The sequence below is a fragment of the Stomoxys calcitrans genome, chromosome 4 (genome assembly GCF_963082655.1).
Source record: "Stomoxys calcitrans chromosome 4, idStoCalc2.1, whole genome shotgun sequence".
Taxonomy (NCBI): Eukaryota; Metazoa; Arthropoda; class Insecta; order Diptera; family Muscidae; genus Stomoxys; species Stomoxys calcitrans.
This window is the reverse complement of record NC_081555.1, coordinates 94,256,486-94,282,270: the sequence shown is the minus strand read 5'-3', so window position 1 is coordinate 94,282,270 and position 25,785 is coordinate 94,256,486. Positions and strand designations below refer to the sequence as shown.

Here is a 25,785-nt window from a genome sequence, read left to right as displayed (position 1 = left end):
AGACAAAATTTCAATGAAATTTTCTCTAAAGACAAAATTTCAATGAAATTTTCTCTAAAGACAAAATTTCAATGAAATTTTCTCTAAAGACAAAATTTCAATGAAATTTTCTCTAAAGACAAAATTTCAATGAAATTTTCTCTAAAGACAAAATTTCAATGAAATTTTCTCTAAAGACAAAATTTCAATGAAATTTTCTCTAAAGACAAAATTTCAATGAAATTTTCTCTAAAGACAAAATTTCAATGAAATTTTCTCTAAAGACAAAATTTCAATGAAATTTTCTCTAAAGACAAAATTTCAATGAAATTTTCTCTAAAGACAAAATTTCAATGAAATTTTCTCTAAAGACAAAATTTCAATGAAATTTTCTCTAAAGACAAAATTTCAATGAAATTTTCTCTAAAGACAAAATTTCAATGAAACTGACAGAACCACAATAATGTCATTAATAAAATCCACAAGCTTTTTGTTTACTTTAATTAATAAATGTAAGCTTTATTTAGATGTTTTGAAAATATATGAATACGCCTACCTCCGCGTATGGGATTTACTTTTGTTACAAGTAGTATAGAAAAGTGTATAGTGGAAAAACCTAAGCATAATATCGTATGTGAGAAGTAAAACTACTAAACTTAATGTAAGACAATAATCATCAATCAAGGCTGTTAAGTTATAAATTAACATAAACTGTATCTTCTGTGTGAGTTTTAATCTTAATGTCTACAAGTAAATGAACAAACAGATATGTAGATATAGAGGCGCAATACAAAACGAACACATTTTCGGGGAGTTTACAGCAGTTGATAAAAACTAAAAAAAATATAAATTGAATTTTCCATCATAAGCTAATTATGCCGAAACTACCCCCTTAAACCATTCATGAGGAACAAACAAAACACAAACATAATAATAATTATAGGCATAAAGTGTAAAAATAATTAAAACATAAAGGTCAACTTCACTTTTAAAAAAGGTTTTTGCTTAAAATGTAAAATGGTTAATTGTAAATCGATTTTTGATAAGATTGTCCTGCAATCCACACAGGATTTGAATTGACTCGCTGGTCTGGGTGATAGCAGGCTCTTTGCATAAGACTGTTGATTTCGACATGCTGCAATAAATAATTGATGCCGAAACCTTGTTGGGATCTCAATGTAAAGAGTTGAGGCGGCTCTTGTTTTATGGCCGTCAAATTTCCGGCTAGTATAGGGGCCACAGGGGAAACATCTGTCGGAGGTAACAGGCCAATAGCAGGATTTTGTAGCAGTGTTATTTCCATATCATTAAAATTGTTATTTAATTTTCTATTATTTCGAAACTTGGGTAAAATCGAATAAAATTTTGCAAAAGCATTCTCGGCATTCAATTCAAAGGTGGCCAATGCAGCATTGGTTAAAAAAGACCTCTTGTATAAGGCTAGAATTTTTTCCGAGCTCTGTTCAGCCAACAATTGCAAAGATATGGCAAGATCTCGCATAACATAAGGACGATTAAAGAAACGTGAAAGATTGAATGAAGAAAGTTCATCGGGGGTTTTGAAAGTTTGTACTGCAAGGAAGAAGGGAATTAGAATCTTTACAGCGAAGACAAAAAAAATCTAGTTTTCCATACCCAATTCTGCTTGGGTATCGCTGACTACCCTAAAGAGACCATGGCAAAACAAATGTCCTATTTGCCGTTCGATCATTTTAACCGCAACTTCACATATGGCCAAGTGAATGTCCGACATGTAGGAGAAGGCGATTTCAAAAATGTACATCGAGTACATGCCGGACGAGCTGTGTTTCAACAGAATCTAAAGGGAGTGAAGCGAAACAGTCAGTCGTTAGTTAATGCCATTGTGAATTATGGGCTATACTTACCCCGGCATACTGCAATTGGCCAGAGTAAAAAGCTGGTCCATACACAACTATGGGTATATTAAAGTTATTGGCCAAGCAATAGAGACGCAGTTTAGCGCAGAAATCATTTGGCATAAAGAATTGGGCGTTATTTCTGTGAAATGAAAAACAAACAAAAAATGATAACTCCACATACCAAAATGAAAATGGAAATCAAAAAGCAACGAATGCTGATAGGCATAGAATTTTAAATTATTTATTGCAACATGTCGATATTTCAAATGTCTAAAAACTAAATTTCACTAACAATAAAATTTCTATGAAATTTTCTCTGACGACAAAATTTTTATGAAATTTTCTCTAAAGACAAAGTTTCTATGAAATTTTCTCTAAAGACAAAGTTTCTATGAAATTTTCTCTAAAGACAAAATTTCTATGAAATTTTCTCTAAAGACAAAATTTCTATGAAATTTTCCCTAAAGACAAAATTTCTATGAAATTTTCCCTAAAGACAAAATTTCTATGAAATTTTCCCTAAAGACAAAATTTCTATGAAATTTTCCCTAAAGACAAAATTTCTATGAAATTTTCCCTAAAGACAAAATTTCTATGAAATTTTCCCTAAAGACAAAATTTCTATGAAATTTTCCCTAAAGACAAAATTTCTATGAAATTTTCCCTAAAGACAAAATTTCTATGAAATTTTCCCTAAAGACAAAATTTCTATGAAATTTTCCCTAAAGACAAAATTTCTATGAAATTTTCCCTAAAGACAAAATTTCTATGAAATTTTCCCTAAAGACAAAATTTCTATGAAATTTTCCCTAAAGACAAAATTTCTATGAAATTTTCTCTAAAGACAAAATTTCTATGAAATTTTCCCTAAAGACAAAATTTCTATGAAATTTTCCCTAAAGACAAAATTTCTATGAAATTTTCCCTAAAGACAAAATTTCTATGAAATTTTCCCTAAAGACAAAATTTCTATGAAATTTTCCCTAAGACAAAATTTCTATGAAATTTTCCCTAAAGACAAAATTTCTATGAAATTTTCCCTAAAGACAAAATTTCTATGAAATTTTCCCTAAAGACAAAATTTCTATGAAATTTTCCCTAAAGACAAAATTTCTATGAAATTTTCCCTAAAGACAAAATTTCTATGAAATTTTCCCTAAAGACAAAATTTCTATGAAATTTTCCCTAAAGACAAAATTTCTATGAAATTTTCCCTAAAGACAAAATTTCTATGAAATTTTCCCTAAAGACAAAATTTCTATGAAATTTTCCCTAAAGACAAAATTTCTATGAATTTTTCCCTAAAGACAAAATTTCTATGAAATTTTCTCTAAAGACAAAATTTCTATGAAATTTTCCCTAAAGACAAAATTTCTATGAAATTTTCCCTAAAGACAAAATTTCTATGAAATTTTCCCTAAAGACAAAATTTCTATGAAATTTTCCCTAAAGACAAAATTTCTATGAAATTTTCCCTAAAGACAAAATTTCTATGAAATTTTCCCTAAAGACAAAATTTCTATGAAATTTTCCCTAAAGACAAAATTTCTATGAAATTTTCCCTAAAGACAAAATTTCTATGAAATTTTCCCTAAAGACAAAATTTCTATAAAATTTTCCCTAACTACAAAATGGCCCCTCAGTGTTTGTTTTTGTTGTTGTAGCAACAACAGGCACATCCCGGAATGTCAACTCCGTACGTTGCTGGGTCTGAAGAAAACCGCGGACCTAGTTGTCGTTGTTGTACACTGAGGCGGCAGCCCTTGCCGATGAAGCACTCCATCGGTCCAATTCCGGTACGTAAAACCGGCTGCCATGGGATTGCTCGCGCAGACCTTGGTTCTGTACGGTTTGCAAGAATCGCATCCGTCATCAGCCAGTGTCTGCGACTTGTAACCATTGCATGGAATGGGTTGAGTTTTCGTGCGTTATCTGTCTTGGCGTCATTACTGTAGTACAGTCATACTAATTTCTTTGCAAGGTGCTATGCTAATGTAGTCAATGGGTGGGGCAAGCGTCCCTGTCGCCATCGGCTTCTTCGTCGTCGGACTATGTAACTCCTCCGACTTGTTTCGTGCGGAAATAAACGCAGCAGGGCAATGGCTTCGAGGCAAGATTGGTGAGATAGTGGACTTCGGAGGATTATTATAGTCACACTGATCCAGGAAGCAAAGCTTCTATACGAAGTAGAGGCGTGGGGATTGGACTTTCTTGATACACCGTTTCGTACAGTATAGTCTAATTTCGCTTGTTGTTGTAGCCACATTTTCATGTGGAGATGGCGATCCTCCTTAAGCTTCTATAGGTGAGCAAGGTTGTTCCGCTCCAAAGGGCCGATCACCGCGGGAACATGGTGGCCATTGGTTATTTAAAAGCGCCAAAACTCATCTTGTCATATCGTGCATCATAGGCACTCAGCATTTGTGCAAGAACCGGTACCGCCTGGCCTCTCACTGAGATTCTCCGCTCGATACCGCTGATTGTCCGCGACCGCCGTTGCAGCTACTCCGTATAGACCATTCCACTATCCACAACCTGTGGACACGCCTGGTAGCTTGCAGCTATGCTTCTCATGGCAGCAATGAACATCACACAGATTGGACTCCAATGTTCCAGACTGTTTGATGCTCACAGCTATCCCATCCCATCTCCCCCAGGTGTTTGCGTTACTGAGCAGAAATACCGAGACATCACTAACGCAGCAACCGCTCGCATATCCCAAGTGCGGCCCAGACTAGCATAATGGGATTCGCTGCTCCGATCCTTCTGACCCCAGAATAAACGAATTGAATCTGGAAATCAAAAGGGTGGTCAACGACCATAAGCGGAATTTATGATAGAGCACTTAAAGCAATGTAACTTAGGCGTCGGCATTGGCAAAATTGGCGGCTACTGTAGAGTCACTTTCGAACCGCTGACACAACCTCAGTCATTTTTCCGGTGTAACAGTGACTGATCCGTAGACATGCGATCGGGTATTCAACCGTCAATTAGTTGAGCATTCCAAGAGTGAGCAGACAAAGAGGAGAGCCATTTGTCGTATTTATGATCTCCGAGTCGATGAACAACCACCACAATTCTTACGGATATGGCTTGGAACTTAAGCTCCGATCTATGTGATGTTCATGGTTGATCATGATCATGATCACGCTTCTGAAAAATCTTGTATTTCTGACCAACAACCTCAAGTCAGGAATCAGAAGACTGATTTCCGAAGAACATACACCGTGGAAGAATCGATAGAACAGCGCCACATTTCGACGATGTTCAAGGGAAACAATAGACTTGGATACCCTATCATATCTAATCAATACCAAAGACCGCCTCTGGACAAGGTGAAGCTGCTCTAAGGATAATTTTAGAGCTCCGACCCATATATACGAGTTATATTCCATCTTCTACCTGATGTTCGTAGTGAAGATATTAAGAAGATCAGATGGAGTGAAATATTTCTTACACCGCTTAAGAAAGCCCAATCATTGGAATGCTTCCTTCGACACTTCGAATACATGTTTTGGCCAACGGACATCGCATTGAATCTTCATGCCCAGAACATCAGTAGCCTCTGACTACTTGATATCTACATCGTCGATAGTTTTTGACGATTGTAACTATAAACCTATGGAAAGGAGGGACACACAGAAGGAAAACAGTACCTCAACAATCCTATGGCAGTTGGTTGTACGTACCGGATTGACCCGATAGATTCCTCCACCGGCAAGGGCTGCCGCCTCAGAGTACAATAAACTGGCTGGACAGTTAAACACGTCCTCTGTTTAACTGTCCAGCCAGACGAGAGATGCCTCCAACCCACCTTAGTCGAAGAGTTCCAGAACATGACTATTCAACAGTACCAAGCAGACGAAAGATACAACAGCATACCTATAGCAAGAGCTAGTTCTCAGAAAAGGCCCTTCATGGCTTAATTGGATACAAACGGATTTACCACTTTTCAGCAAGTGCCTTCAAAAGGCTTGATCAGCCTTAGAGGGTTCCTCGAGGCATAGTTTAATCACTTCTTTAAAACATAGCCGTTAGGTTACGTTGAAAAGAGGGTGCAGATATTAATCAGATTTTAATATGGACATACACCTAAGCCAGTAATCGGCTTGTAAGCCAGTAATCGAACGATTCTTCTATTTTATGCACAACCTCGTGCAGGGCAGTCTCCACCGACTTTCCCTTGACATAGGCATGCTTTTTGTATTTGAGTAGCACGCTGGATGTCCTACTTTTTATCATGGTGTCCACAATACGTTCCAAGGTTTTGAGTAGAAAGGACGTAAGGCTTAAGGGTCTGTAGGCCTTTGGTGTCGCATAACTTGCCTTGCCGGGTTTAGGTATAAATACCACCCTTGCCTTCTGCCAGTATTTCGGGGTATATGCAAGTCCCATGCACGCTGTGAAAATATTGGTCAGTTGGGGGCGCCAGATAGTCAGCCTCCTTCCGTAGTAACGCCGGAAATATAGACATATAACATGTTGTCTTAGGAAAAAATGGTATAGAAATAGTGGCTTATGCTGATGACGTAGGTATTGTGGGTTTGAGAAAGTTCTCCGGCAGCGAAGTGGACTACAAAGTGTTCTAGGCAAAAATGCAAATTAGCCCATTAACATTCTTTTTAGGAACAGGAGCAAACTTCTCACATATCAATGAGTGTTGTCTGATTCAATATTTTAAGTTCATTGAAAAGTGAACTCCTTTTTATAGCCGAATCCGAATGGCGTGCCGCGATGCGACACTTTTTTTTGGGGAGAAGTTTTTACATGGCATAGTACCTAGCAAATGTCGCCAGCATTAGAAGGGAATGATTATCGCTGAAAATTTTTTTCTGATGTTCTTGCCAGCATTGGAAATCTAAAAGAAATGTGGGCTTTTCAGCAGAATATACCAATACCCCCGACTGAACGGAGTTTCGAAAAATCCAACTACTGTTCAATACTCCGCCAATTTCAAAGCATGATTAGTTTGTATGCCACAGCCGCATTGCGTACCAAGTGAAGCACTGGATTTGATGCTACACTTAATGCCTCTGGATATTGCTACGACTACAACTATGAGGTTGAAGGAGGTTTTTCTTTAGTGTTGCGCCCTATCAAATTCTTTGACTGCATTTTTCTGTCATGCAAGCCTAGTTTTCTTTAATCCTAGCATTCACCATTCTATATATGCATGTTTTCCAACAAAAATTTCAAATTCAGGAATGCCTACATACCTGTTATTGGGATATCCACTGAAATTCTGTAAGAACATTTAATGACAAACTATCAACAGGACATTCAAACTCATTTTATGCTTTTTTACCTTTGTTCCCACACCAGTCAGTTGCAACTCCTCCTTGGGTTTGGCCCATTGAACTTTCAGATCAACACCCCACATGCGTACACGACCCGGTGTCAAACGTTTCTTAGCCTCCAAGGCCATTTCATGATCTTTGAATTCGATAAACGCAAAACCACGATTCTCCTCGTTCTCACGACCAATGAATTTTTTATTGCACTGTTTCAGTGGTGGATACGCTGTGCAGCTATGCATTTGCGGAAAGCATAATTTAAAGTTTTCCTGCAACAATGGCAGCGGTATGGCCCGCGGTATGCCACTGATGTACAAACGATTTTTTCCCTGGGATCTATAGACACCAAGGCGATCCTCACTGCCACATACAAACAGATGCTTTAGCAGTTCAAAGGCAGCAAGTGCATTGTTTTCGCTACAATAACGTATAAATGCATATCCCCGATTGGAGCTGCCAGTGTCCATCATAAGGCGGAACTCATATACAGGTCCAATGCGATGCAGCCACCTGAGAAATGCCAATTCGTCTAGTTGCTGGGGAATGCGTGTTACATACAATTCACACTGATAGGTTGGCGCTGGATCTTTGTAGTTCGGTGGTGGACCATAAACTTTGCGTCCATTCTCCAGAATTACGGGCAAAGCTTCGTAATTGCTGCCCTCACCAGTCTTAAGATCATGAGTCATGTTTACGCGAATTAAATTGAAATAACGATTGCCGAAAATTGAGATATTGATAAATTGTTCACATTTGTTATTCTTAATGAATGAATTTTTTTCTTTTTTCCTTTAAACGTGTTTAACTTTTATTTTTCAAAGAACACCAACACACACTGAAAACCAACGGTACTTTTGATAGGGTGTAACATAGTCTGTGGCGTCGATATATATTTAATCGATATATTCTTCACCCTGTTAATGCAAACATTATGTTATCGATAATTTGCCGATAAAAGAGTAGTTCCTACAATGCGGAGTTCACATGGCACATTTGATGCATGGTCATTGTAATAGTATTGGTGAAAATAAAGGTATATCCAGGTGGTGGCAGTTGTACAACAACAAAATATTGAGACAGTGGTCTGTCAAAATCAGTGGTTAGGGCAACTCTGATTTTGGGTATGTTACTAATTCGAGCCATTTTTCGTTGTGTGCGTGTGATGGTTCTCAAATATTATACACACACAACCAAAACTCGTTGACAGATATTGCACTTCGCGAGAAAAAGTTGTATTCAGCTTTTTATGGTATTCTACCTGGTAATTATGTCATGGGTGTATCCGTCATATGTACACACAACCATCAGTCATGGCTGAAAAATTAAATTAATTTGATTTTTTCGATGAATGGCGTCTATCGATTACTGTTTAAAAAGAAATGTGTAATCTATAATTGGCAAATGTTGGAAAACACGTTCTGTGCCAAAAAAAAGTTGTAAAATGAGAAATAAACTATGAAAAATTAAATAAAATCCAATAAAAGAAAAAAATCGATGCACAGTTTTTGGCAAAAGCTGTAATCAACACACGAAACTATTACAATAACCGCGCATCATGATGTGCCATGTAAAGACCTCATAACTGAAGCAATTCGGCCCATTTTATGGAGACTTTACATAGCACATCATGATGCATGGTCATTTTAATGTACACAAAATCATCAGTGATGGCTGAAAAATCAAAATCATTTTATTTTTTCGATGTTTTGCGTCTATCATCATGTAATCATTACATGACATATATTGAAAAGTACGTTTTGTCCCAGAATTCACTTATAGAAGGTTAGATCACTTGCGAAAACGAAAAGTGGATAGGTCCCATGAACACTATTAAGGATGTCAAAGCTGCCGATTGAAAATTTCATCAAATAGAAGAAAACGTTAACAAAGAATGTATGTTAAAAAAAAACAAGATGACATCCTCAATGCCAAGTACTGCCAAATATAAAAAAAAATTGTATGTCGGCTGATCGCTTTTCTGTATATATTTGTAATCTTCATCAATTTTTTTTTTGCTTAAAACTGTTAACAGCCGACATGCTTGACGGTATTAAGGTGACAGATTTTTGTTTGCAATATCTTCCTTCTCGCATATTCTCTGCTCATGCACGCACACATTTACATACACGCGCACAAATATGTGCGTTGGCAAAACATCGATCAGCTTGATGACAAGATGGCGGATTCGCCATATGATGGGTGGTTGTTGTACAAAGGAGACCTCCATTAAATTGTTTCGCCACGTAAAGTGCAAATAACGATTAACAGTTTTTGATATCTGTTATTGCAAGTTATCGATAACTTACCAGACAACTTTGCACTGATATTTAAAGTACGTTTACATTGGCCACTAAACCCGGGGGTATGGCCTTTTCGGGATTTAAGTGACAAATTCCATTTTTTTTTACTTTATAGGATTAATTTGTATAGGATTAATTTAATTCCAAATAAATTCGATTTTATGGCTGAATAATCGATAAAAGTACAAAATATTTTTTCAAGAATTGTGTATGAATGTGTGTCATATGCACATTCATACGCATGTGTATGTCACTTAAATCCCCAAAAATGCAGTGTAAACGGACAAAATTTGTTTTTGCATTTAGTTCATAAAAATGTTTGTATAAACTTACAAGTGAAACCCCGTTTGCAATCCGAATTTAATGGCTCGATCATCTGTTTCGCTCTATGAAATCAGCTGACGAGAGCCTTAAATCCGGATTTAATGAGCAGTGTAAACGGGGTTTGAGAGATAATTCAGCCATGGGCTGCGCTTAAGTTATCGATAAAATGCGATAATAGTCTATAATTAATCAATTTATGGCATCACTAGAACTTGCTACATAATTATTCCCAAACGGCAACCCTGCCATTACCTAGCAAATTGAACTTAACGGAATCTGAGGAAGAAGCAACTGGAAAAATCTACCAATTCCATAAAAAAATCTACCAATTACACATGGAAACCGAAATCCATCAATTAACTGCCAGTAATTATGACGATTCTTCAATGAATCAAGTGACTAGCAGTAATTCTTACAACTCGCCTGGTGGCGCCTGTTCAAATCCATCGAATGACTTTGATTATGCCAATATGGCTTCTTCATCGCCTTCGCCTTCAAATTCCACTTTTAAAGCCGAACCGGGCTTTAACATGGAACTTGTGCACATGAATGGCCGCAAAGTTCTGGGACCTCCCGAGGATTGGGTTGGACCACCGCCAAATAGTGTTTGTGAATTATATGTGCGTCGCATACCACGTGATATAAATGAGCACCAATTGCTTGGACCATTTTTGAGATTTGGAAAGATCTATGAAATCCGTCTTCCAATGGATTTCAATCAAACATATCGTGGCTATGCGTATATTAAGTACACAACGGAAGAAGACGCAGCGTGTGCCATGGAAGTTCTTAGCCACTATTATATAGCGCCTGGCCGTAAATTGGAAATTTTGCATTCTTATGAGAAGTGCCGCTTGTTTGTCACCAATATACCCAAACATTTAAGTGAGCATGAAATTGAGGATAAGCTACGCAAGATTTTTCCTACAATGGAACGTATTTTTGCACGTCCTGGTTCTTCATTTTCACATGATGGTAATGGTGGACAGTCGTCGGACAACGGTGTTTCATCAACTCAGACAACAATAACAGGTAATCGTGGTCATGTCTTTGTACACTTTCCCACACATATGCATGCTCTGGAGGCCAAGAAGAGCATAACACCAGGTCTGGTACGAATGTGGGACAGAGATTTGAAAGTTGTTTGGGCCAATAGTGAACGTGATAGTAATATTTCCATAGCGGTAAGAGTGTGGATTTGACTTAAATTCTGATAGACCAGGTTATTCAAAATGTCTTTCTTTTTTTCTTTTCAGTCCAATACTCTATTTGCACGCAATGTTGATTTGACAGTAAATAAACGCGATATAGTTGAGTTGTTGGTCAAATACGTTCCAAGAACATCATTTAATAAAATATCCAAGGTACGACAAACTGCATTTCTGGATTTCACCACTCGTGAGGCTGCTGAAATTTGCCTTAAAAAATTGCAAGGAGCCACCTTGAGAGGAAAACGCTTGGATGTAGAGTGGGCCAAGCCATCCGAACAGTAAGTCATTACAATGAATTCAGACAATCCTGAGTATAATTTAGACAGTTGCGACTCTTTGTTCGCTTTTAGACAATCTTTGCATCGCATACGTGAAACCGATTTTGATGCTGTTCTTCGACTTAAATGTATTGCCAATGCTTGGCACATACCGATTATACTTTTTGGCTGTTACTATCAACAGCAAAATCTACAATATGGAGTCGTTATTTTGCGCGATGCTATGAGCTGTGTACGTTCGATATTTTGTATTATGCACACAAATGAATTGGCCGATATACATTCGCGCATGTGCGAAGTCGTATGTATACTGATCGAAATTATTGGTGGCTTTCCTGATTACGACTATGTTTTTATAGTGGATAAGGACTCTGCTCATTTATGTAAGTGAAAAAATTTATTTAAATACTGGCACCCATAAGTATACTTTTTAAGATTTAAAATTTGAAATTTATTATCCGTTTATGTTGACGATGATCGATAAGGATACATTTTTTATGAAACTTTTCCCATAAAGGAAATTGCATTTAAGGCCAAAAAAGGCTAGACACAGCTAGAAATCTTTATATACCTTCCAATATAGCCTATGATTACATGGTTAAAATTGATCTATAACTTGCTATAGCCACATATAAATCCATCTCAGCCAGCATCTACAGGGTCTTTAAGAGCGCTACAAGCTTTTTTTTTTAATAAAACAACGGTTTTGGATATCAATGAAATTTTTTATTCCTGTGAAAGTACATTCGAAGCCATTATAAATGGAACTCGATTTCTTTGCATGGCCACCACGGGCACGCTTGCAAAAGTCCAGACGTTGAACCCAATTTCCGACATTTTTCAAACATTTTTTTTCGAACAATCGACTGAACCATTTTGTGAGATAACACGTTCTGCATACTTGGTTTCCAATAAATTGATTGTGGCATTACCTGTGTAGCTTGTAATGCCGTCCTGCTGGAACCACATGTCCTCCAAGTCCATATCATCCAATTGGGGCCAAAAATATTGTGTTATCATTGAACGGTAGCGATTCCCATTCACATTAACGTGCTGGTCTTGGTCATCACAGAAGAAGTACGGCCCAATGACACCGCCGGTCCATAAACCGCATCAAACGGTAATTTTTTCGGCATGCAATGAGTACGTGTGGATTGCTGTCTGACCAATAACGCATATTTTGCTTATTGATGAAGCCATTCAGCCAGAAATGAGCCTCATCGTAGCACTCTTAATGTTGAGGCTACTGACTCCAAATTTCTGTGGCAAATTTTAATAATTTCGACTCGTTGGCTCGCGTATCTTTCCATCATGAAATGGCAAAACTTACTAAAGAGAAATGACAAAAGAGCAGCAAAAAATATGTCGTCGGTAACTGTCCCTATCGGTCTACTTTTGTAGCGTCACTCTTGTCCAATCGTCAAATTGTCCATAACCTGTTAAAGCTTTCATACAAACCAATCTTCCAATTTGACTTTTTGAGCATAACTGGATGCAATTTTGTATGCGATATTCTGTTCCAACTACCAAGAAATGTCGAACAAAGTCTATGGTGGTGGTGGATATGTATCATTAGCCTCGACTGAATATTTCTGCCTGTCGCACCACACCGTCGCACCACAAACTGTTGTTGTTGTAGCCACATTTGCGTATGGAGATGGCGATCCTTGTCAAGCTCCTCTAGGTGAGTAAGCTTGTTCCGGTCTCAACGATTGACCACCGCAGGAAAAGAGGCGTCTATATCCCTCCTTGTTGTATCGAGCATCTCACTGAGACTCCACTCGATACCGCTGATTGCCCGCAACTGCTGTTGCAGCAACTTCGTATGGAACATTCCACTATCCGCAACTCCTTGGACCCGCCCGGCAACTCCCAGCTAAATGCAAATTGCAAATTTTGCCCATGAACATTCCACTACGGAACAGGGGTAAACTTCTCACATATCAATGAGTGCAGTCGGATTTAGGTTTTGAGCTCAATGATAAGGGACCTCCTTTTTATAGCCCAGCTAAACTTCTCGTGATAACAAAGAACACCACACAGATTGGAGCTCAAAGTTCCGGTCTGTGTGATGCTCGTAGTTATCCCGTTCCGAAAGTTATAGCAGTGTGTTGTACACTGAGACCGATAAAAGATCGGTACGTACAACCGGCTGCCATGGGATTGACCCTGCGGTTTATTACATAACGATTTTACTTTTGCTTATCTTGACATTTTAAGTCTATCTATATTGGTTTATGTATACAGTGGCACAGATAAGTCTACATACCTTTTCATAAAGAGCAGTTATGGAAACTGACAGAATCGTAGTAAGAATAAGACTTTAGTCAAAAAATTTCAACTGATTTTAATTCTAGGAACCAATGTCAACAATTTAAGTAACAAAATGTTTAGTATAAAAATTCGATTTGTTAAACCTGTTTTTCAGTGGGGTATGTAGAACTATTCTGTGCCACTGTCCCCTTGACTTGAAAGGATGCTGTAACTTTACTGTAGCTCCCAGTAAACGGGTTTTCCTGATTTGAATTCGTAGATTCTTCATATTTTTGTTCTATTAGGCAGAAATTTGCACAGTCGGTAGTAATATGACAATCAGCATCCATTAAGTCCAACAATCTGACGACAGCGAATAGGGACTATCGCCTCAGCGTATATGTGTGGCCCTTTTTGTGCCGGGAGAGCCACATACCTGAAGTGCCTTGCATCAATCTTCGGTAGGTGTCAATGAGCAGTAACCGGTGAATGGAGGGGTGGATTTCCGATCGTACCCTGGCTTGACGACAATACAGGAGTATAGCCATAATGCCTACGTTGTCAGATTCTGTGGCAAAAAGCATCATCGTTGTTGTAGCAGTGTGCCCTTGCCGATGAAGGACTCCATCGGCCTGGCAAGTGATAGTGAGCACCACATAAACTGGAATCTGGCAGCCGGTTGTACGCACTATCACGAGAAGCTTAGATCCGAGCTATTGGACGCATCCACAGGTTGCGGATAGTGGTGGCGATCCTCGCCTAGCTTCCATAGGTGAGCGTTCCGGTCCAAAGGAGCGATCGTCGCGGGCACATGATGCCTATAGGTTATTTAAAAGCGAGAATAACTCGCCTTGTCATATAGAGCATCATAGGCACTCAGTATTTATGCAATAGCCGTGCCGCCCGTTCTCTCATTGAGACTCTCTGCTCGATACCGCTGACTGTCCGGGATTTGTCGCGCCCGGTAGCTCGCAGCTAAGCTTCCCTTGATAACAATGAATAACACACAGATCCCAGTTCAAAGTTCCAGCATATATGGTAGTTATCCCGTGCAGGGATAGGCAACCACTGTCACTCTTTCCACCACGAAGGACCTGAGAATCAACGATGGGTCAAGTAGACCCTTGATGATCGCATTCAACAGTCCTTCAAGTGTCTTCAAGGCAAAAGACTACAGATTGCCCTAAAATCCTTGGGCCGTGAGTGACCCCGTTTGCCCGCCTTGCTAATAAAAACGACCCTTACCTCCCGTCACACAGTCGGCACAAAGCCAAGCAAACGCAAGCCCTATAAATTCCTTCCAAAAGTCTCATGACATACGGTCCCGCCGTCTGCAGCGTGGCTGGCGATATTCCATTCAGTCCGGTTGATTTGTAGGATTAGAATAAATTAATCGCTCGGATTATCCTCACCTCCGTTATCATACCTCAACAACCGACAGCGCCTTAGCTCCAAGGGACATTCGTAACGTAGAATTAACCGGTCCACTGGCCACATCCGAGAGCCCCGGGAAGTGCGTTGTGGCGTACCAGTGAGAGCATCATCCAGTCAGCCATTTCAGACCTCTCATGAATGACGAGGGGATTAAGTACCTTAAGCAGAACAAGTGACGTCCTATTAAGCGAAATACTCGGTTATGCCATCGCAAATAGCGTCTATCCCACAGAAGCTTGCACGGGAAGACATCCTGACGGTATTTCCCATGATTCAAAGGAGCTCCTTGCATCTTCTAATAAGTCATGACCCGACGCCAACGACTTCAGGGTGCCTGATTGTACAAGTCTATCGTAATAGATCGAAACCACAAACTACGCAATGGTAATCTGAGCACGTTCCCATCTAAGCTACCGGGATATACTATCACTATTCTAACTCGAGCTAGAGTTTGTGTAAGACAAATTTAGTTTTAGGCGTAAATTTCTTTTCATGTTCAGTTTTTTTTTTTCACTAGAATTGCTTTCTGGTCTAAATAATGCCTTTTCTTCTATTTCAGTGGGTATGGTCACTATTAAGCTAAATTCTGTTGATTTTCTGGCTTCGTGTGGAGTTCCCTCTGAGTTGTATTTCGATTTAAACGAACTTATTGATTTGTGTGCCGCTGTTGTCTCCTTGGCCCATTCGAACGAGGAGTCGATTTTGGCGGCATATAAGGAAAGTTTTTTTACTCGCTACGATCATACCTACCTGAGGAATTGGCCCCTAATCGAACATCGAATTTTCGGAACTATTATGCCAAAATATCGCAATAAGGATGCACTAAAACATAATCTGAACGATACGCAAATTGTTTTGGCACTATGCTTTAAGGTGAGCAGCAAATTTTTTTCAATGTTTCAATAATTAATGGAAAATTATTTTTCCCCAGGTCTCTGGCACAAATGCCGCAGTTCGACCCTACATGCCATTACGGGCATGCAATTTTGATCAGGGTTTTGAGGGTTTGCGTTATGTGGACCTAAAGCTTTTGCCGATGGCTTTAACACAATCACGTTTTGTTGTTTCCCACATCTTAAATCATGTGCTTTTTGGAGGTTCGCATTACTATCATCCGGCTCAGCGTATTATGGTGCCACCATTATGGATTTCGGGATGTTCCTATGCTGAATCGGTTAAGCAGCCTAACTTTAAAACGACAAGCAATCGGGCCAATGAACTGGAGGTTCATAACAGCGGCAATCAAAGTGAAATGGATTTAACGTATCCCCCACAAACTTTTTCACATACACTCTCACACCAGACAATTATGAGTCCTATGGTTGCAGCCCCCACACCACCTCCGCCGGCACCAACTATGCCAATTACTGGTGGACTACAAGATTATGTACCACAACATTTCAATATGAATCCCATTCAGGCTATCTATGGTTATTCGCTACCACCATAGGCGCTGTCTCGAAACTACCTATCTATCTAGAGCCTTTACATTTTGGAATGGATTTTGTCATATTTTTGTTCATACTTTTTGTTTTGTCCTGATATGCCTTATTTTGAATATGCATGATATTAATTTTAAGTTTTTAAATTTGCTCTTGCATTGACATTTTATCATTGAATTTTTATGTCTTTTATATTTTTGTTTGCCCATAAAGATGGGTTGTTTCGAAACGAACGCTTATGGCCTTTAAATGTCTTGGATATATCTTAGTCTTATTGTCATTTTAATATACACATACGGGAACACCTTAAAATATTAAATAAAGCCATAATTTTAACCTCCAATTGTGCTGTGTTTTTTTTAGTTGTTATAGCACTACGTTGTACACTGAGGCGGCAGCCCTTGCCGATGAAAGACTCCATGGGGCCAATACGGTATGTACAACCGGCTACCATGGGATTGTAATTTGTTGAGCGTAATCCTCTTAGTGAGCTAAAATTGGAATCGGACAGCACTTATTGATAGGACAAGTTGTTGTTGTTGTTGTAGCAGTGTGTTGTACACTGAGGCGGCAGCCCTTGCCGATGAAGGAATCCATCGGGTCAATCCGGTACGTACAACCGGCTGCCATGGGATTGGATAGGACACGTGTTCCGATATGTTGTTGTTGTGTTGTAGTAGCCACATATTTGGATGTAGAGGTAGCGGTGCTCGTCAAGCTTCTGTCGGTCCATAAGACCGATCACTCCGGGAACGTTATAGCCATTGGTTATTAAAAAGCGTCAATAATTCGCCCAATTCAATACAGCCCAATTCTGAAAACTCCCTGGGAGTTCTGTTATTCAGAATAGGGCTAATAATGCATCATAGTCATACAGTATTTAAGCAAAAGCCGATGCCGGCCGGCCTCTCACAGAGACTCTCAACTCGATACCGCTGATTGTTCACGGCTGCAAATGCTGCTATTCCGTACGAAATATTCTACCTGTAGACGCCCGGTAGCTCTCAGCTGAGCTTCTCATAATAACGTTGAACAGCCCAGAACAGTTCCAGCCAGTGTGATGCATACAATTATCCCTTATGGGAACATAAGCATGTTCAAAACCGGCAACGGCACCGGCACTGGCTCCAGCTTAAACACTGAGAGCCTGTGACACTTGATATGGAAAGGTGAATTATTGGCGTCTTTAAATAACTAATGGTCATCGTGTTCCCGCTATGATCGGTCCGTTCCTATGAATCGGAACGAGCTTGTTCATATATTGGAGTGTGCCCATCACTACTCGAAATCATAAAAATATGAACTGATGCATCTGGGCAAGGGAGGCCTGTCGATAAGATGAAGATTTGGATAAGCTACGATAAAAGCTCAGTAGGTCTTCAAGAATGACATTCATTCAAAGGCTGTTCACCGATTCCGCTGCCAAATTTTCGTGAATGCTATTAGATCCCTCAGTTACGCTGCGTGAGTCACTATTTGGAAAGCTGGGCATCTGGGTTTATGAACCGAAACGGCCATGTTCCCCAAGTGAGCTTGTCAAGGATAGCTTATCCCACGTGCAACCATGTACCTATAACAACAACAACATCCGATGGCGGTGAGCGACATGAGAAATAAGCAGCCCGCCTGCATATTATTCCAATACGTGTCACTAAGTGGACGAGTACACACTCATGTGTAAGTAACGAGGTCTGTTTGTGTCATGAGGACCTTGTTTTTATTTCCAACTTTGTTGTAGCCACATTTTCTTGTGGAGGTACAAGCTCGTTCCGGTCCAAAGGACCGATCGCCGAGGGAATAGTATGGCCATTGGTTATTTAAAGGCGCCAATAACCCGCCTTGTCATAACGAGCATCATAGGCACTCAGTATTCGTGCAAGAGCCGGAGCCGCTCGGCCTCTCACTGAGACTCTCCGCTCGATACCGCTGATTGCCCGCGACTGCCATTGCGGCTACTCCGTAAGGAGCATTTCACTATCCGCAACCTGCGCACGAGCCCGGTAGCTCGCAGCTGAGCTTCTGGCGACAGCAATGAACACCACACAGATCGGACCTCAATGTTCCAGCCTCAGGAATTGAGGCAGCTGCATCTGCCGGAACGTAATTCAGCCAGAACTACTCTGGTTTGCCGGGGAGATCAATTTCATCAGGTGCAATGGGAGGCTGTGGTTCTCTTAGGACTACATTCACCCGGTAGCCATTTACCGCATCTGCTACCGTGTCTGCATGAATGTTGTCTAGACCTGCTTGACATGCTGCTTTAACTAGAGGTCCTCTCTTGTAGCGCTGAACCTAACGCTCTAGATCATGTAGATCTACCTTAAGGCTTCAGGGCGGTAGATATTCATCAGCAAGATGATGATTTGGATGGTCTCTGCGATAACAGCCCAAAAGGTACTGCTTAGACAGCAAGTAGTTATGTCTTCGCACTGGTAGGGTCTTTGTCCCCTTCACATGAGAACTGAGGAGACAGTCCGTACCACAGCCTTGACTTTACAATCACTGCATATAACACAATGTCACTGACGTCCGAAGGGTGACGAAGGAAGACAAGGAGAGGTTAATAGCGAGCCTTCTAAAGGCCTAAACTGAATGAGCGCCTTGGAAAATGGAGATCTGCAAAAAATTTTAAAAAATTAACTCGTACAATTTAAAGTATTTTTAACTTTGACGTCTAAAACACTACTTCACGTGTCACAGCACATAATTCCGGCCGCTTTCAAGCGCCAAAGTTTGCAATCTATTAACTTTTCCGCGTTGCTTTTGTGGAATTTGTGTGCCCAATTGTGAATCAAAAACAATTCTTAGCGGGCTCATTCCGTTTTGGTCTTAATACCGTAATGTCACATACGACGACTTCCTTCAAAAGCGTAGCATCGGTGTCAAATGTCTCAGCTACAGACAAAAAAATCAGTCTGTACGATTCGCCCTTGCTCTAATACCTCCTAGCTTCGGTAACCAGGGGTTAGGGAGTAACTCGACAGTAGATCACTGCTTACCAATATCGGCAATCCCATGGCAGCCTGTTGTACGTACCGAATTGACCCGATGGAGTCCTTTATTGGCAAGGGCTGCCCTCTTAGTGTACAACACACTGCTACAACAACAACCATTAGCGACATTCTGAAGCCAATACGATCGGCTTTCTTCTGATTTACCTATTATGCGTTCGATGTTCAAGTGCGTCTGGTGTTTACATTCTTCTACTACACATACAAGTAAAGGGTGATTTTTTTGAGGTTAGGATTTTCATGCATTAGTATTTGACAGATCACGTGGGATTTCAGACATGGTGTCAAAGAGAAAGATGCTCAGTATGCTTTGACATTTCATCATGAATAGACTTACTAACGAGCAACGCTTGCAAATCATTGAATTTTATTACCAAAATCAGTGTTCGGTTCGAAATTTTGACAAATTTTGTTCAGCGATGAGGCTCATTTCTGGTTGAATGGCTACGTAAATAAGCAAAATTGCCGCATTTGGAGTGAAAAGCAACCAGAAGCCGTTCAAGAACTGCCCATGCATCCCGAAAAATGCACTGTTTGGTGTGGTATGTACGCTGGTGGAATCATTGGACCGTATTTTTTCAAAGATGCTGTTGGACGCAACGTTACGGTGAATGAACACATTTCGAACCGAACACTGATTTTGGTAATAAAATTCAATGATTTGCAAGCGTTGCTCGTTAGTAAGTCTATTCATGATGAAATGTCAAAGCATACTGAGCATCTTTCTCTTTGACACCATGTCTGAAATCCCACGTGATCTGTCAAATACTAATGCATGAAAATCCTAACCTCAAAAAAATCACCCTTTATTATGGTTTTGTATTGACGGTATCGAAAGCAATTATCGATGGTTGTAATCGATTATTCGATTTTTAATTACAAAATGTCGAATTCATGTTCATGTTCATGTTCCCTTGTTAAAAGTGCCGTTGTTTTCAGTTTTTCGGTGTGTGCTTTTTTATTGAGGACGATCCTAATTTTTAATTTGCAACAATCAACATATTTAACGTTAAAAAGAAGTAAAATAAATGCGAAAACAATTATCGGCAACCGAGTAATATAAAGACTAAAAGAGCAGAAACGATTAGTCTTTGCCTTTTTGTTACAAAGATTATGGGCCAACAACCAAATAAAATGGCCCAGCAATAAAACGGGATAAATTTTGTCAAACTGTTTTGGTGTGTGTATTCGCGTCGCGTGTGAAACTTGAAAACTCCGCATCTTAATGAATAGCAAGAAAGTGATTCATTCTGAGAAGTAATTGAATTGTTTGTTGGAGCAATAGCCAACTAAAGTGATCCTACATTAATCTAATAATTTGAAATGTGTTTGTTGTTCACCCCAATAATTGGATGTGACAGTATCATTGGGAACTATGGCTTTCATATGGTGCTGCATTCGCTGCCTCACAATTGCAAGATCATGTGTATGTGTGTGTGTGCTGTAATTGAATATTTCCTTGAAGAAGAATCATTGTTAAAGTGGTCAAGGACATAAACGTAGAAAGGCCTCTGTACGAGTGGGCTAAGCACCCCCGGAAAAGTTTTAGCCCACCCAGAATTTTTAAAAGTTCATTGTTTTCGGCAAATTTTGCAATTGTTGTTGTAATTCAAATGGTTTTAGCATTTCCTTTGCTGAGGGTGCCAAAAACCACTAAATTGACTATTAACGAATTTTTTCCGTATAAATGCTATGGTGGGAATACAAGCAATTGGAACTAGACAAAGGTAAGGGACATTTTGTTTTGAGTTATATGTATGTATTTAGTGATAAATTGCCAATAATTCTTTTTACCTGTTTTTTCCAGTTGGCTTATGGATGACCTTAGATCTGGTATGTACAAATTTTTGTTATGCCTTTAAGAAGATGGTGCAATTAATTTAGGGGAAGCAAAAAAAAAGAAATACCTTTTTGTTGATCAACTTTTTTAAATATGAAAAAAAAAGTTCTGGAACAGGTGCATTTTGAACTCTACAGCGATCTAGTTGAGAGATCTTCTATAATCGAGATTGGGTTAGAATTATTTAATTAAGAGGATCTATGCTTGATGCACACTGCAGTGATTATTGATATACCCAGCTTCTTTACTTGCTAATTTTTGTCTACGGAAATGTTTTCCAATCAGAAAGTATTGTTGTTATTACATTATCTGGTTTCCGTTTTTGTTCAATATCCAGATCTCTGCAACTGGATGGGTGCGTCCATAGTGATCTGATTTTGAGTCGGGCAGTTTTGTCTCCTCGTCTGCAATGGGTGGTGGGCGTCCATCAAAGATATGATAAATTCGCATTACTTACAGCATACTGATGTATATTCTGCAAGCACGATCCGTATGACAAAGTTGTGAGTGGGTCGGACAGGTAAATGTCCAAATATTTTTCTTGACATGCCTTGGATGAGGTTCCAGCTCTGTGAGTTGGTGGTTCGGGTAATCCCTACGATGAAACCCAAGATTAATTGCATTCTGGAGGTAGTCCGTGATGGTCCTTTAGGTTGCGATTTGCTCATTCCTGCGGCCCACTTCGGAGCCGCATAATTTTATGCCTGTAGGCCAATCGCGTTATAACTAGTCAAAAATTATTTCTACTCATAAATACCTTTCATTTAGGTCTTATTGGTCAATATGTCCGTTTATAGGGTTTTTGGGTGGGGAGACACTTGTCTCAAGGGATGAACATAAGTTGGATAGTAGTAGCGGAGATAATAGCGAGATCAGAATGTTTCGAATTGCACTGATGTACATTACTGTGTACGTACACAAGAACATAAACCCAAGGGCTTGGAAATATACTGCACTTATGCTAGTGTACCCAGCACCGGTCTAGATCATAAACCTGGTCGGCACTTGCCTATCCACTGGTGGGAGGATGATTGCTGCTAAAAGAGCCCAACTTAGACAATAGATAAATTGGTTCTGATGAGAACCAAGGAGATAACCATTAATAGTTCGTAGTATGACATTCTTATTCCATTACTTGTCGCATAACTGGGGTATTCACAGCAGAGGTGTGCACGTGAGTCGTCATGTCACGCGTGAGTCACGTGATTCGTAAGTGAGATCCAAATCCAATCACGTGTTCGTGCGTAACCATGATTGAAATAACATTTTTCTTGCGTGAGTGAGTGAAATTATGCTCACGACATTTGATCACGGCTCACGCAATTCCATGTAGCCGGATGTACGTACGGGATTAACCCGATGAAGACCTTCATTGTCAAGGCCTGCCGCCTCAGTGTACAACACACCGTTACAACAACGGTTTACGAGAAAATCACGAGGCACGACACACGAGACTATCACGAGACACTTATTTCGGTACGGGATAGTTGTGAGAACCACATAGGCTGGAACATTGAGGTCCAATCTGTGTGATGTTCATTGCTGCCACGATAAGCTTGGCTGCGAGCTACCGTCCATTGAAAGACAAAATGTCAATGAAATTTTTTCTAAAGACAAAAGGCACAATGGCTGAAACGGCTGTTCTTTGTGATCATCTATCATTCGTTGTCCTTCGGGCCTAGTCCTGAATACTTAGCTTACTTGTCGCTAGAGGCATACCCACAGATTCCAGTTTCCCTGGAATGTGTAAGCTAGTTCCTTGTTTCGCAAGCTCGTCCGCTTTACAATTCCCTTGGGTATCTGTATGGCTCTGCGCCCAGAACAGGTGACCAGACATCTCGTTGAGAGATCTGCGACAGTCGAGGGCTGTTTTTGTGTTCAGAAATACATTCTCCAAGGATTTAATGGCTGCCTGGCCACTTCCTTAATTGCAAAGATCTCCGCTTGATACCCACTGCAGTGCTCGGGAATCCTTCTCGATATGACCAGTTCTAGATCTTTCAAGTACACACTAAAGCCCACCTGGTCGTTTAGTTTGGAACCATCCGTATAGAAGTCTATGTTACTTCTATTACCAGGGATATCGTAGTTCCAATCGGTTCTATCAGGAATAGTGGTACAGTACTTTTTGTCAAAAAGCGGCTCAGGTAGGGTGTAATCAACACTGCCTAGAACATCTGACGTTGTATCAAGGATAACACAGGGTCCGTAGCCGTCACTTGACCAAAGAAAGAGCTCTCTTAGCCACAATGTCCAGAGGCATTAGATGTAGCATGAATTTCAGTGCATCAGATTGTGTCGTCCTCAGTGCGGCTGTGATGCACAAACAACCAATCCTTTGGATCCGGTTGACTATTGAACAGTAGGTGGACTTTTGAAGCGCCGTTCACCAGACGATAGCACCATATAGCATTATAGGTCTAACAACTGCAGTATATACCCAGTGCATGGCGCGCGGTTTAAACCCCCGAAATTAGGCCATTGGGTCTCTTGCAGGTGTAAAGGGTAAGAGTTGCTTTCTTGCCCTTTCCAAAATGTTGGAATTCCTGTCCAGCAAAACACCCAGGTATTTTGCGCTTTCTGTAGATGGAACATTCTATCCTCTGAAAGAGACAGATGTCTCTGTAGGTAACTTTTATCTCCTGCTGAAAAGAACTACTTCTGTCTTGCATGGATTTACGCTTCGTAGCCCACTTCGCTGTTGCACGCAGAGCTTCCTGAAGTGTATCTCTTAGAGTGCTGGGAAACGTTCCCCTAACCGCAATTGCCACGTCATTAGCGCGACCACTTTTACACCTTTTTCTTCCAGAGACAATAATATACAGTTGATTACCATATTCCAAAGTAGAGGAGACAGTACACCTCCTTGAGGTGTTCCTCTGCTGACCCATCTTTTTAGATCTACAGATACCAGGCCTGCCGCAATGCATCTTTTAGTAAGTAAGTTGTTAATAAACTTTCCTAAGGTAAAGTTGATGCCTAGAAACTTCAATTTCTTCATGATTGACGTCGGTTTTACATTATTGAAGGCACCTCCAATGTCAAGAAATGCTACCATTGTATATTTCCTTAGACTTGCTTTTATTATATACATGCTGCTACCGAGACAAGCGATCTCCAGGTATCTTTGCCCTATGATATGTTTCTATCAAACCTCTGAGAGTTTTCAGCATAAAGGATGGCAGACTAATAGGATGAAAAGCTTTCGCCTTCATGTGGTAAGGTTTCCTGCTTTCCCAAGGTAGCCGGTTGTGTGTACCGGATTGACTCGATGAATTCTTTCATTGGCAAGGGCTGCCGCCTGTGCACTACATACTGCTACAACAACAAGTTTTTCTTCTTTCGGAATGAAAATGACCTATGACATGCTGATACAAGCAGGGTATATCTCCCTAAGCCAAGGAACCAGTCTATCAGATACAGCTTGTAATTCAATTGGCGATACATCATCAGGGCCTGGCGACTTAAAGGAGTCGAAACTTCTTATCGCCCAAAGGATTTTCGGCTCAGACACAATTTTCCTAATAACCTCCGACGAGTGTATACCAGTGACAACCTCTTCTGGCTCCACATTGTCTGTTGGAGAATTTTTCAGAAAAAGTGTATCAATGAGTAGTTCTAGTGTTTGCTCCATAAATTCTCTGACTTCCGAATATTTTCCACCGAAATAGGTCCCGAGGACAGAATCTTCCTTAGCCTAGAGGCCTCAGATGTATTCTCCATGGAGCTGCAGAATTTCATCCAGGGTTGATTCTGAGCCTGGCTGGCTACTACTAAATCTTCAGCGCTTAGCAACGGAAGAAGAAAAACATTTGGACTACTCTTTGCAAGAATACAGGCTCTGTGTCTCCAATTCCCCGTACCCTTGAGTAGTTTAAATCCTGGAATTCTTTGTCCACTAATCATTCCTCTACCCACCCATGGTTTCTAGATAAGAACCACGTCAAATCCTGACATCAGAAGGACCTTTAGTGCCGCCGAAGCGAATCATTCCTCTACACACCTATGGTTTCTGGATAAGAACCACGTCAAATCTTGACATCAGAAGAACCTTTAGTGCCGCCAAAGCGGCCTTACAATGGTGGAGATTTATCTATAGAAACCGGACCATAGTCAGGATTTAGAACTTCCACCACTGCTGTGTTAACCTCGTCTTCTGACTCCACCAGGAGTTCATCCTCACAAGATTCGTTAGAACTTGTCATGATGAGCTTCCGTAGGCATCCAGGGGCAGGTGAGAAAGCTGTGTCCTTGCGCACTTGCGGTGTGGACGACTTCTCCTTAGATTATTCACTATCTGCTGCTGTCGAAGTACTTTCTGACTTCCGTCCTTCCCCGCTGGCGCACACCTTGAGCCCAGTCCAACCGGATGACCCACCTACACAAGGCTTGTCGGGTCCCATTTCGATGCCTTCCACTTCTGTCTCGATCCTGGCCGGGGATTTTCAGTCTCCTGCAATCCGCCCGACTTAGCGACAAGTGTTCAGCAACAACTGCTGATTCGTCTCCTGATTGCCCAATCCCACCGCTTCTATAGAC

The 25,785-nt window shown here is 40.3% G+C and overlaps 2 protein-coding genes across 2 annotated transcripts; one reads left to right on the top strand and one right to left on the bottom strand.

Moving 5' to 3' along the window:
* Positions 1 to 497: 497 nt before the first annotated feature.
* On the bottom strand, positions 498 to 7,914 carry LOC106092426 (uncharacterized). The gene is made up of 5 exons (XM_013259294.2): positions 7,165 to 7,914; positions 7,076 to 7,101; positions 1,866 to 1,998; positions 1,615 to 1,798; positions 498 to 1,551 (listed from the first exon to the last, which is right to left on the bottom strand). The coding sequence occupies exons 1-5, from the start codon at positions 7,840 to 7,842 to the stop codon at positions 1,001 to 1,003; spliced, it is 1,572 nt and encodes a 523-aa protein (XP_013114748.2). The 5' UTR covers positions 7,843 to 7,914; the 3' UTR covers positions 498 to 1,000.
* Positions 7,915 to 10,031: 2,117 nt separating this feature from the next.
* LOC106092425 (uncharacterized) lies at positions 10,032 to 16,738 on the top strand. Its single transcript, XM_013259293.2, has 5 exons — positions 10,032 to 10,961; positions 11,034 to 11,266; positions 11,339 to 11,649; positions 15,513 to 15,826; positions 15,885 to 16,738. The coding sequence occupies exons 1-5, from the start codon at positions 10,113 to 10,115 to the stop codon at positions 16,401 to 16,403; spliced, it is 2,226 nt and encodes a 741-aa protein (XP_013114747.2). The 5' UTR covers positions 10,032 to 10,112; the 3' UTR covers positions 16,404 to 16,738.
* The last annotated feature ends 9,047 nt before the right edge of the window (positions 16,739 to 25,785 follow it).